This window comes from Dermochelys coriacea, chromosome 1 (genome assembly GCF_009764565.3).
Source record: "Dermochelys coriacea isolate rDerCor1 chromosome 1, rDerCor1.pri.v4, whole genome shotgun sequence".
Taxonomy (NCBI): domain Eukaryota; kingdom Metazoa; phylum Chordata; order Testudines; family Dermochelyidae; genus Dermochelys; species Dermochelys coriacea.
This window is the reverse complement of record NC_050068.2, coordinates 120,354,374-120,372,996: the sequence shown is the minus strand read 5'-3', so window position 1 is coordinate 120,372,996 and position 18,623 is coordinate 120,354,374. Positions and strand designations below refer to the sequence as shown.

The window sequence follows — 18,623 nt, the reverse complement described above, 5'->3', positions numbered from 1 at the left end:
TACATGGTTAGTGCCCAATGCCAGTGGCAGTATCTCTGACTTGAAGGTTCAAAGATATGATCCAGAATGACAAATCCTATAGTATGTTCCAGGCAGGTAGGTTAATGTGACAACATGTTCCCATGTTTAAAAAGGATGAATTCAAGCTGGAGCAGGTACAGAGAAGGGATACTAGGATGATCCGAGGAATGGAAAACTTGTCTTATGAAAGGAGACTTAAGGAGCTTGGCTTGTTTAGCCTAACTAAAAGAAGGTTGAGGGGAGATATGATTGCTCTCTATAAATATATCAGAGGGATAAATACAGGAGAGGGAGAGGAATTATTTAACCTCAGCACCAATGTGGACACAAGAACAAATGGGTATAAACTGGCCACCGGGAAGTTTAGACTTGAAATCAGACGAAGGTTTTTAACCATCAGAGGAGTGAAGTTTTGGAATAGCCTTCCAAGGGAAGCAGTGGGGGCAAAAGATCTATCTGGTTTTAAGATTCTACTTGATAAGTTTATGGAGGAAATGGTATGATGGGATAATGGGATTTTGGTAAGTAATTGATCTTTAAATATTCAGGGTAAATAGGCCAAATCCCCTGAGATGGGATATTAGATGGATGGGATCTGAGTTACTATAGAAAATTCTTTCCTGGGTATCTGGCTGGTGAATCTTGCCCATATGCTCAGGGTTTAGCTGATTGCCATATTTGGGGTCGGGAAGGAATTTTCCTCCAGGGCAGATTGGAGAGGCCCTGGAGGTTTTTCGCCTTCCTCTGTAGCATGGGGCATGGTTGACTGGAGGGAGGCTTCTCTGCTCCTTGAAGTCTTTGAACCATGATTTAAGGACTTCAATAGCTCAGACATGGGTGAGGTTTTTCATAGGAGTGGGTGGGTGAGATTCTGTGGCCTGCGCTGTGCAGGAGGTCGGACTAGATGATCAGAATGGTCCCTTCTGACCTTAGTATCTATGAATCTATGAGTACATGGTTAGTGCCCAATGCCAGTGGCAGTATCTCTGACTTGAAGGATCAAAGTTCTGATCCAGAATGACAAATCCTATAGTATGTTCCAGGCAGGTAGGTTAATGTGACAACTTCTTTCTCAGATTCTCTTCTTTTCAGAGGGAAACAGCAAGGGAAGAAGGAACATACACAGTGAATAACATCCTGATGGGCAGCAGGGAATTACACAAAGGAGATTGAGAAACATCTTACTGACAGGGCACCATATTAACACTTGCCTTCTTATCACAGATCAGTAGAAAGAAGGTGACAAATGAAAACATACTCTTGTACATGTTCAGTGCTGTGTGAATCCCAATTCAGAACTCCAAACATGCAGATTAAATTGGCCAGAACAATAAAACAGTATAAATCATAGACAGTTTCTAGACTTAATGAGAAATAATGAAACAAAAGTTTAAACTAAATTGACAGAAAATCTTTCAGGGATCGCAACAGGTAGAATTAATAAATGTTACCCCATGAGAGGATCTGAGGGGTCAAACTACAGACCCAGAAAGGAACAACAATGTGGACCCTCCTTAAGACAAAAACAGGGAAGATCATCTATCACTTTGCATGTCTCTACAATAAATCCATTCTTAAAAAACTAGATTCTGTCTAAAGTGCTAACAAAGATCTATGAGCGGCCTTTTATGACTTATCATCCCCCAAACACATTGATTACACTTCCAGTTCTAAGACTCCAGCATGGTAACATTTTTATTTATAAAAAGAAAAGGAGGACTTGTGGCACCTTAGAGACCAACAAAGGTGCCACAAGTCCTTCTTTTCTTTTTGCGGATACAGACTAACACGGCTGCTACTTTGAAACCTATGATTTTGATTTATATTTCTCACACATTAGGATTACATCCAGTAGAAAAATTGTAGTTTCTCCCTGGGCCAAGTTTTCAAAGGGGCTTCAGCTTTTGGTTGGTATACAACTTTGCATATGCAAGTGTTTGCATGTGCAGTTATTTTACACAGTATCACTCAACTATTTATGACAAAATGTGTGTGCAAAACTCAATTTTTGTATGCCAGAGGGTTTATACATGTTGGGCCAGATTTTTAAAAATGCTTAGTACCCACAATGGGGCCCACTTTAAAAAAAAAAAAAAAGCTCCCTTCCCATTTAAGCACCTAAATGCAGTGGCCATATTTTCAAATATGGCCACCACCCCCTAGTTCCCATGAAGACTTTTCTTTCTTTGATAGCAATGGGAGCTGCTAGAGGTAAGAGAGGAGATGTAATCCGATCAGGGAGCCCAGCATATAGAAGAGCATCGGAGCAAGAGGTATCTGAACTACAACTCCCTTGAGGAACCACAGTAGCATTACTGAGCGGAAATTTTTTGGTTTTGAATTTTTACTGAAAAAATTTAAAAAAAAATTCCATGCAAAATTTAGATGAAAAGATTTTTTTTCATTTTCATCAGCCTTTTCCACAGAATCTCTCCCCTCCCCCCAATCCATTTTCAGAGTAGCTCCATTGCAAGTCCCAGTAAAGCCAACAGAAGAGTCCAACTGATTTCAGTAGGAAGTGGATCAGACCCGTAGACACTCCATCTCTGTAAATCTCCCTGTAAAAACCTTCCTTTTCCCAGTAGCTCACAGTTTACTTTCTCCATGAAGCATGTTGTCCTCGGTAGGAGAGTTTCCACAAATACATTTCTCTGTATATAATTTACTTTGAGCTACAGCAGCATTCTTCAAAAATATCACAAAAATATATCATAGTGAGCCACACCATAGATATATTATTTAGAGTTGGATACAGAAGCTTCTTAGTGACACAAAGTCAAAGAATACAGAGAAGAATAAAAATAAAATATATTGATGTTTTTATATTAATTAATTTTATTAAAATATTGCCTAATTGCCACTACGCTAAGCTCTTTACAAATACAGAATCATAGACCGTTCTTGCCCCAAAGAGCTTACAATCTAAATAATGATGCCCATCACTAAAGTTTCTGAGCACCTCAACATGCAGGTATACATGCCAACAAATTGAAGTGATGAGTAAATGCAGGACATGGACAGATGCACTAACGGGGAAAGAAAGGAAAAAGCGACTGTGGATTAGGGTTAATTGTAGGCTAAAAAAATATGAAGGTAAAAATGGAAAAGAGAAAGCATAGTAGGTTGGAGATAGGAAGTTCCAGAGGAGGGAGAGAGAGGACATCAACATGCAGGGCTGGATTAACCTTTTGTGGACCCAGTGCCACACATATCTGTGGGCCCCTATGGGAGCAATGGAGCATGGCGTGGGGAGGTTGGTCCCTGGAGCTAGGAGCCAGCCAGGGGAAATAGGGCATGGCATGGGGAGGATGGCCCCACTCTGCCCAGCCCAGTGCAAGGCACTTTTACAAAATGGCAGACACTGGCCTGCCTGGCCCTAAGTTGCCAGCATGCCAACTTCCCCTTGGGACGGGTCCGTGCCACACCACACAGCTCCCGTGCCCATCACCCCCCCCCCGACTCCCTATGCCCAGCGCCCCCCCGGACCTGCTATGCCCAGTGCCACCCCCCCATAAACCCACCACCACAAATGCACAGTGCCCTGCACACCACCACTCCGGCCCAGCACCCCCCCAACCCAGCACTCCACACAGTACCCCCACTGCCTAGCACCCCAAAGTACACAGATCTCCCCCCACCCATCACAGCCCAGTGTCCTTCCCCACAGTCCCACCACCACAACTACACACTGCCCCATACAGACCCCCTCCTGCCCAGTGCCCCCACAGACCTCCCACTACCTAGCACTCCAAAACACACAAACCTCCCATACTGCCCAGCACCCCCACTCCTCACAGTCCAGCACCCCCACACACCCACTCCCTGACCCCGAGATGCACTCACTGGCCCTGCTGAGCCACCAAAGAGCAGCCTCCCTCCCAGCACAGTGCTAGGGGCAAGACAGCTGGAGCTTGGGAGCACAGAGCAGCCCCACCCAGCCCTGCCTGCCTGGCGCTGGTGCCTGCAGTGGAGGAGGCGTTTCCTTCCAGAAGCAGGTGGGAGGGAGCCACTGACTTTCCCAGCCTACTGCTTCTGCAGAGCAGCAGGGAGAAGCAGGCCTCAGGGGGCCCACAGCGGACAGTCACTGGAGCCGCAGCAGCTGTGGGCTCCTCTCTGCCACTGCGTGAGGGGAGGGGACAGAGGGTATGGAGGAGCCGGAGGGCAGGGGCCGGGAGTGGAGAGAAACTGAGCTGGCTGAACGGCCGAGAGGAGTCAGCAGCTCGGGGCGCAGTGCAAGTGGAGCGTGCCAGGCTGCGACCGCTTTTGAGCATGGGCCCGGTGCCATGGTGCCACAGTAAACCTGGGACTGTCAACATGCAGACTGAGTTCATGGCGAAGAGGAGAACATACAACATACAGTATATGACCCTATTTTCAGAAGTGCTGAGCTTCTGTAGCTGCCACTAAAGTCATTGGAACCGAACCTGCGGGAGCTCAGCATTTCCGAAAACCATGCCAATATCTATACCAGTCACCACCTAGATACACAAAATGGCCATTTTGATTCTTCTTGTGAAAGCTAAGAGTCAGGAATCTGAAGCTCCACTGTGTGTTGCCATGCAAATATCAGTCAAGTCAGAGAAATAACTACCCTGAAAAGTTCAAGGCATTTGATCATATAGTGCAGTCTAAGGAACAGAGTTTATGGTAAATTAGTGAAAGCCACGGCAAATATGCTGTTATCTTGAACAAATCGAAGACATGCTGTCAAATCTATATTCCCTACGATGTATTATTCACAGACATCATATTATTTTCTTTACTCAGTGCACAGACCTTCCAGAAACCTTCTCAAAAAGTTATAAACAAGCCATTTGTCTCTTGCTACCTGAATCTGGGCAGAAAGGAGACTGGATAAAAATCACATTACTATATCAACTGATCTACACTTTGCCCTACAATAACCTTGTGACCCTCTGCCCCCCAACTCCTTTTTGGGTCAGGACCCCTAAAATTATAACACATTGAAATTTCAGATTTAAATAGCTGAAATCATGAAATTTACAATTTTAAAATCCTATGGCTGTGAAATTAACCAAAATGGACCGTGAATTTGGTAGGACCCTCGTGATGGGGTTCACTCACCACTACAGTGCCTCCTGCTGGCTGTCCCAGGGATTAGCTCTGGTACGCCCTCTTCTGGTGCTATCTCACCCACCGTCACTTCTGCTCCTGGACCCATGTCATTCCAAGGACTATGGCATCCTCTGCAGGGCACAGCCCTTTGGCCACATCACACTCTATTTTCTCCCCTTCTGGGGGAACTGCAGTCCACCGTCCAGCCACTTCCCTAAATGGCAACTGCAGCCAATTGTCTGGCCACTTCCTCAGTGGCAGGCAGGGGGTAGGTGGAGACCCAGGCCTGCTCATTACTCTGGGTCCAGGCCCAGGAACCCTGTAGATGGCTGCCGCTTACTGCATGCCCTCCAACTCCTCACTTCATTTCCCTGGGCCATTTCCCCATGGCCCCCAGCACACTCTTCTCCCTTGCCTCAGGACCCCAGCATGCAAATCTCGGCAGCCAACAAGGAGCCGTCTTTAGCTTCCCCATCCCTCAGTTGCTGCTAGCAGTACTGCTCTGCCCAGGGTGCTGGCACTCCTTCCTCCTGCTGGGAGCCTGACCTTCCCTCCTCAAGCTCCAAGCAGCTACTGACCTTGCTATGCCCTGCAGCTCTTCTTATACGGGTCTACCAGGCCCTGATCGGCTGCTCCTCACAGTCCCTCTCTAATTGGCTGTCTCCTGCACAGACTCCTTAGGGTCCTTTCTAATTGGCTGCCTGCTGCACAGCCTCCCTAGGGTTCTACTAACTCCTTCTGGGCCAGCGTGGGGCAGATGCCCCATCACAAGGCCCAATCATGCAGTCCATATTCATTCAATGAGTTTTTCATGAGTAAGAACAGGCTTGGACCACTGATTACATGCAATCAGGTAACATTCAAGAATATTTTAGCTGAAAGTATGCTGGCTTATAGACATTTCAAAATCCTCTAACAAGTTTCTTTTAGTACATTCATACAGTACCCAAAAGCAGTGAATATATTAGGCTTCATCAAGTAGATTTGCCAGTTGAATAAATTTACCTTGCACAATACAGTTCTTAATTTCTTTAGCTAGCAACTCTTCCTCATGCTAGGGAGCTCCTACTCCCTCTAGTAATCCCACTGAAATCTATGAAATGTTGAAATGTATGTATGAAATCAATGGGACTGCTTATGTGAGCAAGTGTTCACCAACACAAGCAAGGGTTGCACATTCTGGCTCTATGATATTAAAAAGCTTTTGGAGAAAGTATATGAAGTGATCAACCAAAGCCACACATTTGATCACTGGGTAGGCTAGCAACAAAGACACACAAAGTGTATCTCAAGAAAAATGATGTGGACATCACAAGTTGGGAGAAGCAAGCACTAACCGACCCCAATGGTGCCACAGGAGGCATCAGGCAGTGGCCTGCTTCAAGGAGAAACACATTGCCCTTGAAGCTGAAAAGAGAGAGAGAAGGAAGAAAAAAGAAAGAACTTTCTCCCAGCAGGCAGCTGACACACCAGAAAATGTCTGCACCTACAGCAGGTGGATCTGTGGTTCCAGAATTGGACTCCTGAGTCATCTCAGGACCCAGATTTAAATCCATGGTAGAAATCATCCTTGAATCGAGGGATCACCAATGATGATGAGGCTGGCATGGTTTTAAAAAGGAGGCACTTTTTCATGGTGCCACATATTTCTCCCGTATTACACAAGCGTGAATGGGCTAGAGAAAATACGCTGCAAAATTATGAACAAGAAGTTCTCATACTACAGGCAAACAATCAGGAGTATCGAGTAATTTATTTTTATACAAATGAAAAGACATTCAAAGTACTCAGGTATTAGAAACTATGTGGGAGGACTATAAACCTTTTAAATATACCAATTCAACAGACCGCCTTCAGAAATCAAACAATCAAGCAGTAAGTGTAACCTCATTACAGTAGGATGTATTCAGGCTATTATAAGTTAGTCTGTTTTTAACTATTAAATGGAATTTACAACTATTGAAAAAATTTCTTTTGAGTTGCTGAGATGTTGAACTTCTTTTGAAATCTGCCTTGAACAAGAACAATTAAGAAGTACTGAAGACTTTGAAAAATAACGGCAAACAGCAATGAAGAGCACACTTGGAAAGTTTGAACATATAAATCAAGGCTTTGTATGATCACCATTTTAAGGTGCTACGGACCAGATTTAAAAAGACATTTAGGTGCCTAAAGATATAGATAGGCACCTAGTGGGATGTTCAAAAGTACCTAAGCAGATTGGGTGCCTAACTAATAAAGCAAACGTGGTACTGAACTTCAAAAAAGGAAAACAGAGTAATCCTGGGAACTAGTATTAGGTAAGTCTAACTTCAAACTTTAGTAAAATAATGTAACAAATATTAACCCCCTAACACATAACAGACACATGTGATCCATTCTTCATGAAGTAGCAAACAATTCCAGAATGAAAGGGTTAGGAAAAAATGTAAATATCTAGGGCCAGATTTTCAAAGGTATATAGGCAACTAAAGATGCAGATAAGCACTTCTAAAATTCCCACTAGTGCCTAGGAAATCAACAGGAGCTTAGGCCTTTAAAATCTAGTCTCTAGAGATTAATGAAACAATGCATTCATAGGACACAGCTCTGCAATCTTCACTCATGTTGATGAGTACTTACTCATGCAAGTAATCCCACTGGTTTAAACAGGAGCATTTGTCTAAGTGCTCATCAGTATGAGTGAGGGTTGCAAAGATGGGATCTGAATAAGCAGCACATATAGCACCAGACTATCAACTACTGTAAAATGCCAGATTACGCCAGACAAGGATCTGGCCCATGAGAAAAAAAAATAATACCAGGCAAACTTGAGGTTTTTATTATTTAATTAATTATTGAAATAGAGTTAAAATAAATAGTGGATGTATGGAATAAACTACATGCAGTATGTCTGGCGTTTAGTAACATATTTGACACTGGCTCACAAATTTTTATTTGCAAAATTAATTCAAAATTTACTTGGCTATGATAAGCACTATCATATACACTGAAAACTGACTGAACACCTGCAAACAAAGTGTAACAATACTCAACGATGTGTCAAGTTGTGGGAATGCATCCAAAGAAATCCTGTAAGTATCAGTGTAAGGACCAGTTTTATATAACATCTTTATTAACTATATGAATATCAGAGGTTCTCCTATGCTTCCAAACATTCTGAGACACAAAGGGGTTTGCAAAAAATAAATAAATGGTAAAGCCAATGGTGCCATAAAAAGGAGACTCTGCTGCATGTTCCACCTCATGCCATGTAGAAGAATCTCCTTTGTGGGACTCAGGTGGCCAAGGCTCTGCAGATCTCGGTAAGGCATGGCCAGGATGGGCCAAGGTGATATCCACTCTCCTCAGATTCATCCTTCCTTCAACCTGCAGGGAATTAGTAACAAAAGAGGCTAATGGCATCTCATGTTCATTCACCTCTGCAAATTGGAATACTGGGGAGTTCAGAGACATATAACGGCAGGGAGCCAATTAGGACGTGGCTTCTGAAGAAGCTGTGCTGCTACAAGGATGTTGAGAAACCTGGGCAGTACTGCAGTATCATACTACTTCAGTACCAGCCAGATGTAGACAAAGTGGATGGAATTGACACAAGAGCAACAAAAGATGAGTACTGATTTATGAGGAAAGATTAGAAGAGCAACATATAAATAGCTTGACTTAATGATGACTGAGGAGTAAACATAATAAATATCGGGAGGGTCTAAGTAAACACCCAGGATGTAGAGAAATTTGCTTAAGACTGATACCAAGGGACATAACTAGTATAAATAGATAAAAATCAAGAAAACAATCTCATCCTGATGCTGAGATTAGCTAGTTTGTGGAATAGTCTCCCAATGAAAATGGTGGAACATTGCAACATTTGAAACTAGGCTGGACAAACCTCCAGAAAATATATTGCAGGGACCTTTCTGTAGTGGCAGGAGAATGGACTAAATGACCCAACAGGTCAGATCCATCTCTAATCTTTATGATTTTATAACTTGAATCAAATAATTTGTTCCTCACTTCTTTACCTTCAGTTTCCTCTTTGTCACTAGGCAGTGAATTCTTTTCTTTGTTTTTTACTTCCTTCCTGGAGGTAAATAAAAGACCATCAGAGTCTGAAGTCTTCTCCCTGGGATGTGTTTTGCTCTCTACTTTCCCTTTTTTTTTCTTTTTTCCCCCATCTTCTTTCAATTTTTTCCCCTTTTCTTTTTCTTCTTCTGGAGATGAGTTCTGGATGGATTTCTCAGCCTGTACATTTGGGCTAGAAATCAGATGAGAAGATTCACTGATATACATCTGTGTGTGCAAATGTGGTATATCATGCTATTTCAAAACATTCATCTTTATTTTATTATTTTAACACTTTGTATGTCATCTTTCCCCATCTCCCACCTGTCACAGTGTTGATAAGAAAAAGACTCATTGTGCTGACAGTAGTCTTGTGAAGTGGCAAGAGTTCAAATGTTTTCTGACTTAACCTAACTTATCAGAAGTAACAAAAGAATTAATAAAGGCCAGCCCACACCAGAACCATTGAAGCTTCTTATAGATTTTGCAACTATGCAGTACAATAGCTGTCACATGCCTATCATATGAGAGTATTCTTCCAAGAAAGATCCTCTGGTCTCTGAGAATCTCAATTCTAAAATAATTTCCACCAGGAATTCACATCATGCCATAGATACTCTCTTTACAACCTATCAAAGAGGCTCCTAAAGTTGGCCAATGCAATCAAGCAATATAAAGGAAAAAACTCCTTTAACTACACTCAGTGCTCCCAGCACTTTAGTTTTGATATGGATTACACTTTGGGTAGGATTGTCTTATCACAATTATTTTATTATGTATTTCCATTGTGATAGTGCCTCAGGAGTTCAAACAGGAATCGGATACTAGTGTTCAGATACTATAAGAATGAGGGTCAGATAAGTACCTGAATAGATTATACATTGATGAGGACCTCAGTGTACTATATGCTGTACAAGCAAACAACACAAAGACAGTCCCTGCCCCCAGACAGCCCAAAATCTAAGATTTAGACAAAATGATACAATACAATACTTGAATGGCTGTTGAACACATGCACTGCATTGTTCACCTTGATGCCAGGGGCTATAATGGAAATGTTGACACAATCTTTATTCAAGCAGTGAAAATGGCACAGCCAGCATTAGTACTGATTAATGTACAGCTAATGAAACACAACTGTCTAATGATTTTTAATGCACAGTTTTTCATAAAAGAGGAAAACACTCATTAGACACTGTGTGCTAGACTACAAAAAGAGATGAACATAAAGTAATGTCATGGACAGTGTTGAATCTTTATGATTCAATCATTGAATTAAGTTACAGGTTTCAGAGTAGCAGCCGTGAAGTGAGCTGTAGCTCACGAAAGCTTATGCTCTAATAAATTTGTTAGTCTCTAAGGTGCCACAAGTACTCCTTTTCTTTTTGTGAATTAAGTTAGTCAATGCATGGCTGAGGACAGGATGCATATCTACATGACATAAAAGTAAAGTGTTAAATAAGATGGGAGAAACTGTTACACTTCCATGAGAACATTATTCCATTTACAAATATCTTAATGGAAAACAATAAAATATTGTAGCTGAGAGTGTTACTCGCAAAATGGGAAAATTCTGCAATAACAACTGTGTTCATCTGAGGCCACCGTCTCCCATCCTAGAAAACACAATTCTATGGAGATGTAAAGCTCCAGCTATCAAAGAGGCAGTGTTGCCTAGTGGAAAGAGCACTGGACTAGGGCTCAGAAAATCTGGGTTCAATGCCCTGTTCTGTTGTTCATCTGCTGGGTGACCTGGACAAGTCTCCTCACTGCTATATGCCTCAGTTTCACATCTGTAAAATGGGGATTATGATACTGCTTTGTTTTGTAAATCACTGAGATCTACTGATGAAAAGCACTGTATTAAGAGCTAGGTATTACATTACCAAAAAGGAGGAGAAAAAACACAACCACAAGAGACAGATCTAGCCAGGCTCCAACCTGTTCATAAAACAGACTAAAAATGCAGCAGAATTATGTACATGTATAGAAAAATATAGATTATTTAGGAGGGATGGACAGATGGGTAGCATAAAAGAAGAGGAAAGACTACAACAAATACTATTGCCAGCACATAAATTTTCTCTTCTTTTCCCATCCTCATCTAAAAAGCAAAATTCAATACAGCAAAGCAAACAGGAGTGGTGAGTAGCAAAAATATGGAGGTGCTTAGGAGCGGTTGTGGCTGGCTGGCTTGATGACTGAGACCAGCCAACTCAGAGTGAATGACTGAGGGGATGAGAAGGAGAGAGGGATGGAATTAATGATGTTTACAGGGAAAGACAAAACAGAATTCCATAAGATTCTTGGGTGGAATCCATGATCTTCTTCATTTTATCCATGACAAACAACCAGCCTTACGGGAGGCAGTGTGGCTTAGAAGTTAGGACACTGAACTGGGACTCAGAGGACCTAGGTTCTATTGTTGGTTCTGTCACTGGCCAGCTGGAGGACTTTTGGCAAGTCACTTCACCTTTCTGTGCCAGTTTTCCCATCTGTAAATGGGGATAATTATATTTACCTCTTCTGTAAAGTGCTTTGACATCTATGAATGAAAAATGCTATACAAGAGTTAAGTGTTATTGATTACTATAACCATTGACTGTGGCCAATGGGAGCTGCAGGGGCAGCGCCTGTGGGTGGAAGCAGTATGCAGAGCCACCTACCCACACCTCCACCTAGGAACAGCAGGAATATGTCGCTGCTTGTGGGCAGCCACCAAGGTGAGCACTGCTCAGATTCGGCACCACGAAATGCCGGTTTCTAGAGTTTTCTGGTTTATACAGTGCTGGAAAACACAGCTTTTACTGTACCATGTTCGTTATCAGCAATGTCACCGTGGCTTTGACCAGAGAGGAGATAAAGATGGAATCTTTGGGTTCTAGAACCCTATATAATATGAGGGATTGCTAAGTGAGTCTTTTCTTTGAGTGTTTCCCACTCCATCCTAAATAACTTCTTCAAAGGAGGAATGAAGGGGTATGACAAATTCTGTTCTGGTTTTGAGTGGGAAGTATTAACGCTTTAATTTATCTGGTTTCTCCTCTTTCTCTGGCTAGATTTTATTGGAGGTCACCACTTTCCCCCAAACATATCTGAAACCATAAGAAAGAATGAATCTCTCCTGCTTCATTGATCAGGTTTATTATATTCCATAGGGATTTCATGTTCCCTCTTCTTTGAAGAGGGGAGAGTAGGAGCCACTGCCTCAACGTTTACTACCACACAACTCACAGCCTGCTAATGAACTCTGAAATCTATCACTTCTCAGGGATACTTCAAATGAGTTCATGGCTCAGGCTATGTAAAGGCCAAACAGAAACCCAAATTTACCTAAAAGAAAAGGAGTACTTGTGGCACCTTAGAGACTAAAATTTATTTGAGCATAAGCTTTCGTGAGCTACAGCTCACTTCATCGGATTTACCTGGAAACCAATACAAGTTCATGTTCTTTTCAAACCAGCAAACATCAGTTGAGGTCTACATAAGTTCACCCTCTCCAAGCCATTCCCCAGACTTAAGTCCAATAAGACACTGAGTATTCTAAATACATTTCATAATTTAAAGCACAAGTTTATATCACAAAACATATCTTAAAATAAAAATCAGCCCTATCACTAACACTATCTCCAATCCAACTTCCAGCATTTCCTCACTTCGAACTTCCTGTTAAAAAGAACCAAAGTAGCACCTCCCACCAGTCCTTCCAAGACTGATACAGTGCAGCTCCGTGCCAGTGAACAAAAGCATGAAGTAGACAGTTAATAACTTTCACATCCAAACACTTAGTGGCTCAGACACACTTGGTGATGTGTCCAGGACCACCTGACCTGAATGAACCCTGATCTAGTTTTAAAAGCTACTTGTTATTGTACTAGATATGGAAAATCTAAAGCAAAAGTTAATACAAAATATGCTTCTCTGCCACCCTACATTTTAGAATGCACATAACCAAAAGTTTACATACATCAGTTCAAGCATACTCACAGAAGGCAATCCACCATATGGGCCATTCTTATATAACGGCAGGAACAGGCATACTTTGTTTGGCTGATTTTAATAAGACCACTTCGTATACAGTGTTTCTGCAATAACACAATCAAATTCATCCAGCTTAGATCAGTGACTTCTAAACCTCAGAAGCAGCAGTTAAGAATAAAGGAACACAAAGAAAACAGACATTTTGATGCAACCATAAGCAGCATCTGAAAAACCAAGATGAGAATTTCCTAATGATAAGTACAATTTCTTTATAATACACAATGAGAAAAAGGATAACATTACCATAATAATCTCCAACAAACAAAGGTAACATGACACTAAATAAAGTTAGTACTAAAAAAACTACTTAATAAAATAGTTTTATTTTATACCATCAAAAACAATCCTTATTCTCCACATTTGCAGTATGGAGCCTGTGAAAGCCGATAAATAGATTATGGAGAATAGAGTAATGTTTGATTTAAGGATAAATTATTCTACACTCTATCAGTTTGTCCATTATGTTGGCCCATTACCTGGCTCTAAAATTTGATTTGATTTTGGTCAGCTGGGAGGGTGAATGGAACAATGTGCTCTTTAGCCAGACCAGTTATTTCTGCCTCATCAAAAACAGAATTATAATAATGCCATGGCAAAACTCATATCCTTTCACAGGATACTTACTTTCCTATTGTTGTACCTCAAAACTGTGTAGAGTTTATCATCTGTGTCAACTCTTTTTGGTGTTGCTATGACAACAGCAGGCATATAATAATCATTTCCTGTGTGTATCCCAGTTCTGGCGAATACATAGTCTCCAACCTGTGTACCAGAAAAGAGTTAGGCTGCAAGAGCTTCATAGCATACCAGTTTTAAATGATGGTTTTACTGTACAAAACAACATGCTAATCCATTCCAATGGCTTAAAATGGAACTCTAGAGGAAAATAAAAAGGTACCAATCATGCCATGTGTTGACTACCCTCAACTCTCACTGGATTAGCACCTCACATCAGCATCCTATGGAAACGTCCTACAGAATATCAGAGGGATCAAGTTAACAGGCTGCTAAAGAAATTATTCCAACTTTTCTATTCCTTAGAATTTAATAGAGAATTATATTTTTGTTTACATTTTTGAAACATTATATGGAATTCTATAACAGGAATATAATTTTTAATTGAATTATATAAAATGATTTTTAAACCCTATAGAAAGATTATAATTTTCTATTAAATCTTACAGGACACTTCCAGAATTGGACTCTCCACACAGAAGTCAGAGACATACTGTTAATATCAGCAGTAGTTCCTTACATTATACAGGAAAGATTCAAGTCCCTGGTTTTAATTGTAACCAAGGCAGGGTAGACCATTGCTTTTTGTACCCATCATCCCTGTCTCTGCTAAAATAAACCCGATTTGAAAGAAGAATTGTGATAATAGACAATTAGCTAGCTAACAAATACAGAAATGGAATATGATTTTTTTTCATTATTGTTCTTTGGGGTGTTAAAAGGTTTTTTTTGTTGTTGGATTAAGCACATACTGTGAAAAATGAATGGCTAGAGCCTGCTGTATGTTATAGTGTGAGTAAAAGGCTCTGTTAGGTTCCTATGCTGTGAGTGTAAATTAATTATGTGTATTATATAATTATGTGGGAAACAGTAAGATCACTTATGCTGAGTGAACTAACAAAAAATATTATTTTAGAGGGAAAGAGCAAAGATTCTAAACTCTTATCACATATCATGTAATAAGTGACAAACATAAGAAATACTGGAAATAGCATGGAACCAAAGGAAATTTCACTATGAATGCAGAATCTTCTTTAACATTTATAAATTTATCCAAAATACAGAAATGACCAAACTATAACTTATCATCGTGCTCATATGTGAACTGAAGAACAAAGTTAATGATAAACATATGCTGCCTTCAAAAGTAATAGTTTTTCACCTGCAGTGATGGACAAGGCATAGCACCCCCAACAGGTATAATGAACTTTATTGGTACAATCTGTGTCTCTCCATGGCTGAAGTCAACAAGAGCCTCGGAAGAACTGATACTCTTTATCACAGTTCCTAAGACAAAAACATGAAAAATACAATATTACATTTAGCATGTTTACCAATATGCAAGAATGCTAAAAATCCTGTAGGCTGTAACATGTCCCCATATTTTCTGCAGCAGAATCTATAATATTTGCATTAGGCACTGACAATGTACACTCTACCTTACAAGACACAACAAAAAGAAAGTCACTGCCCTCAAAGAATTTATAATATAAAGCCTGAGTTCTGCAAAATAATTATGCAAAAAAGGAAAAAAAAATCAGGAAAATAACCTGGAGGAAAATAACCCTATAACGTAAGAAATACAAAGCAACTATCAAAACCTGCTGACAGCCATTCAACACAAAAAGAAAAAGTGGAACCAGCTACAACAACTTCACAACCCACTGAACTTAAACTCCAGGATAAACCATGATACCCCAACATCATCAATATATCCAGAGTATCTTTTACCAGAGCTGAATTATCTCTACTCTCCAAGGAACTAAACTTCTGCCCCACTACAGAATCTGATACAATACTAACACATGGAGAACTTAAAGAATTCTTTCCCTGACTCCCCCACCCACAACCACTGCATCCCCACCAAATCATAAGAAAAAAGAAGAATCTGACTGGACACCCCACAATGGACAAAACAACACACTTGATCATTACATTGATTGCTTTTGGGAAAAAAACTGACTGTGAAATCCACTGCAGTCGCTCCACCACCAAGATGACAGCTATACAGTCCCTGAAATCCAACCACCAGATAGCGATCAAACCAGCAGACAGAGCGGTGTCACTGTAGTTCTCAACTGTGATGACTACATCAACAAAACCAACCGACACCACTCACTATAAATAACTCAAAGAAGATCCCACCCCACAATTCACCTAGGAATTAAGGATATCATCAAATCTTTGCCCAAATAACTCCAAAAGAAACTCTACAACCTCATCCCCCACAACCCCTCTTCCCGCCACTCCAGGACCTTCTACATGCTTCCCAAAACATACAAACAAGTGAACCCAGGCAGACCCATCATATTGAGCCATAGCACTCTTATTGAATGAATATCAGGACTCATAGAAACCATCCTCAAATGACTCACCCACAAAGTGCCAGCTTCCTCCAGGACACAACTTCCTCCAGAAACTCTGCAACATTAACCACCTCTCTCAGAACACCACACTTGCCACCTTAGATGTCATCTCCTTATACACCAACATCCTTCACAATGATGGTACTGCTGCCTGCCTCAAATATTTATAAGATAATGGACAATAACCAGATATCCATCCCAAACACATTGCTACACTCATCTATTTCATCCTCCTCAGCCATAGCAATTTTACATTCAGCAACAAAACACTTTGTCCAAACCATTGGTACAGCCATGAGTATTAGGATAGTTCCCCAATATTCCGACACCTTGATGAAGAATTTCTGGACAAATGCACCACTAAACCAATGATATATCTGATACACATCTATGATATTTTCATCTTCTGGACAGACGACCTAAACTTCCTCATAGATTTCCATCACAACTTTAACAACCACCACCCACCCATGAATCTCTCTCTAGAACACTCCCATACCAGCATCAACTTCATGGACACCATGAACAGCTTCAACAACAGAACCCTACAGACTACTATATACAAGAAACCCATGGATCGGCATACCTACCTTCACAGGTCCAATAACCACCCTAAACACACCAAAAGATCTGTTATCTACAGTCAGGCCCTCAAATATCACAGAATATGCGCCAAGGAAAACGTCTGGAATACACACTTAACACACTTAAAACCACCTTCACCAAACAAGGACACTCCACCAGCTTCAATACAAAAAAAAAAACAACCTCTGACCACATACTCCTTATTGACACTTACCACCCCACACTGGAATCCGTACAGGATATCATGCAACAGTTACAACCCATACTCAATGGGGACCACATCCTTAAAGAAATCTTTCACAAACCCCCTCTTCTGGACTTCAAACAAACCCCCAATCTCACAAAATTCATCATCAGAATAAAGCTCCCCACAGACGGGTGTGTGGAGGACAAGGGTCAGAGGCAGAAATAGAGAAGACAACATACACTGGGTGACCCACAGAAGGGAAAAGCTTAGAAGATGCATTTAAAAAACAAGAACAACAAGATTATTACTATTTTAAAACAATGCAAGTACAGAATAACTACTAAGAAAAGAAAGATTCTAAACTTAGTAGAAGCCATAACAATTCTTTTACTTTGGACTCTGATTCAGCAAAATACTTAACTATAAGCCTAACATCAACACCGTGAGAAGCAAAAATGATTTCAATGGGACTACTCACATGCTTAAAGTTAGGTGCATGCTTAAATACCTTGCTGAATCAGAGCCTTGATGAATGTGCAAATAGTTCATTCCCATTACAAATAAAGTTTGACATTTTGTGTGGCTGATTCAGAGATACTAAAATTATTATTAATTTTACTGAAAAGGTAAATATAATTATTTTTAGAGAAGCAGCATTGCCTAGTGATTAGAACAGGTGACTGGAAGTTAGAACTAAGTTCTACTCATAAAGGTGCTGACTTTCCATGTGACCTTGACAGCAACACTTAGGAAATAAACACAGAAAGGCTCATTTATAAAATGGTGATTATAATACCTACTTTGAGATCCTACAACTATTATAAATTATCTGCATGTGGGTAAAATAATGCAACAGTCTTCTCACTGGGTATAGTGTCCGTCATTTGGGGTCTGGCACATGATGCAAGAGACCCTCATGCATTTATTATTTCATTTAATGAAAGGGTCAATTATTCAAAAGAGTATGCAATGAGCAGCTAGGCAGGCAGTTACCCAAATTGTGTGCACAACAGCTGTGTGGTTCAAGCTATGGCAGGATTTTCTAAGAACACTTTTGCAAACACATCCATTGTACTCGTCCCTGAAAATCTGGTCCAATATGTGAAAAGTAGCATACCAAATTCTAAAGAGATTCAGTACACTGTTATTACTTTACCAGTATTACTGTACCAACTGCAATATCTATCTTACGTTTTGAATTATAGCATTTTGAGAAAAAAAAGTAAAATGAATATCTCAGTAAATTTATACTGTACAGTCTTATTCATGTTAGGGTAGGAAAAAATTCTCTTCTCCTTTTAGGCCACTTATCTTTCACTCATTTGATGTTTTACTGAATTAGCATTTGGGTATAGGATAGAGAAACTTTCAACTATTTGACTAGACAAAGAATACACAGCAGCATCAGACCATTCTCAACACTGACTAACATTACAAAGCTAGATATATCGCAAAATGATTTTCTGATCCAACCGTAAAATTAAAGAATTCAGCCTGTGATTGTTCAGTTTTCAATTTATCAGGCAATCCAAGAAGAACAGAAAAAATAA

The 18,623-nt window shown here is 40.5% G+C and overlaps 1 protein-coding gene across 9 annotated transcripts in view; it reads right to left on the bottom strand.

Annotated features, from left to right (window-relative positions):
• Positions 1-6,886: 6,886 nt before the first annotated feature.
• The window catches only part of VWA3B (von Willebrand factor A domain containing 3B), a 138,356-nt gene continuing 126,619 nt past the window's right edge, over positions 6,887-18,623 (bottom strand). For 8 of the 9 annotated variants that reach the window (XM_038387796.2, XM_043491439.1, XM_038387792.2 and 5 more), the window contains 4 exons: positions 15,098-15,222; positions 13,825-13,962; positions 13,147-13,244; positions 8,523-9,352 (listed from right to left, as the gene is read on the bottom strand). In XM_038387796.2, coding sequence (XP_038243724.2) covers positions 8,917-9,352; positions 13,147-13,244; positions 13,825-13,962; positions 15,098-15,222 — 797 coding nt within the window. In that variant the 3' untranslated portion in view covers positions 8,523-8,916. Of the gene's footprint in view, positions 8,467-8,522; positions 9,353-13,146; positions 13,245-13,824; positions 13,963-15,097; positions 15,223-18,623 lie in introns of those variants that run through there. The other variant, XM_038387791.2, reaches the window with a different exon arrangement.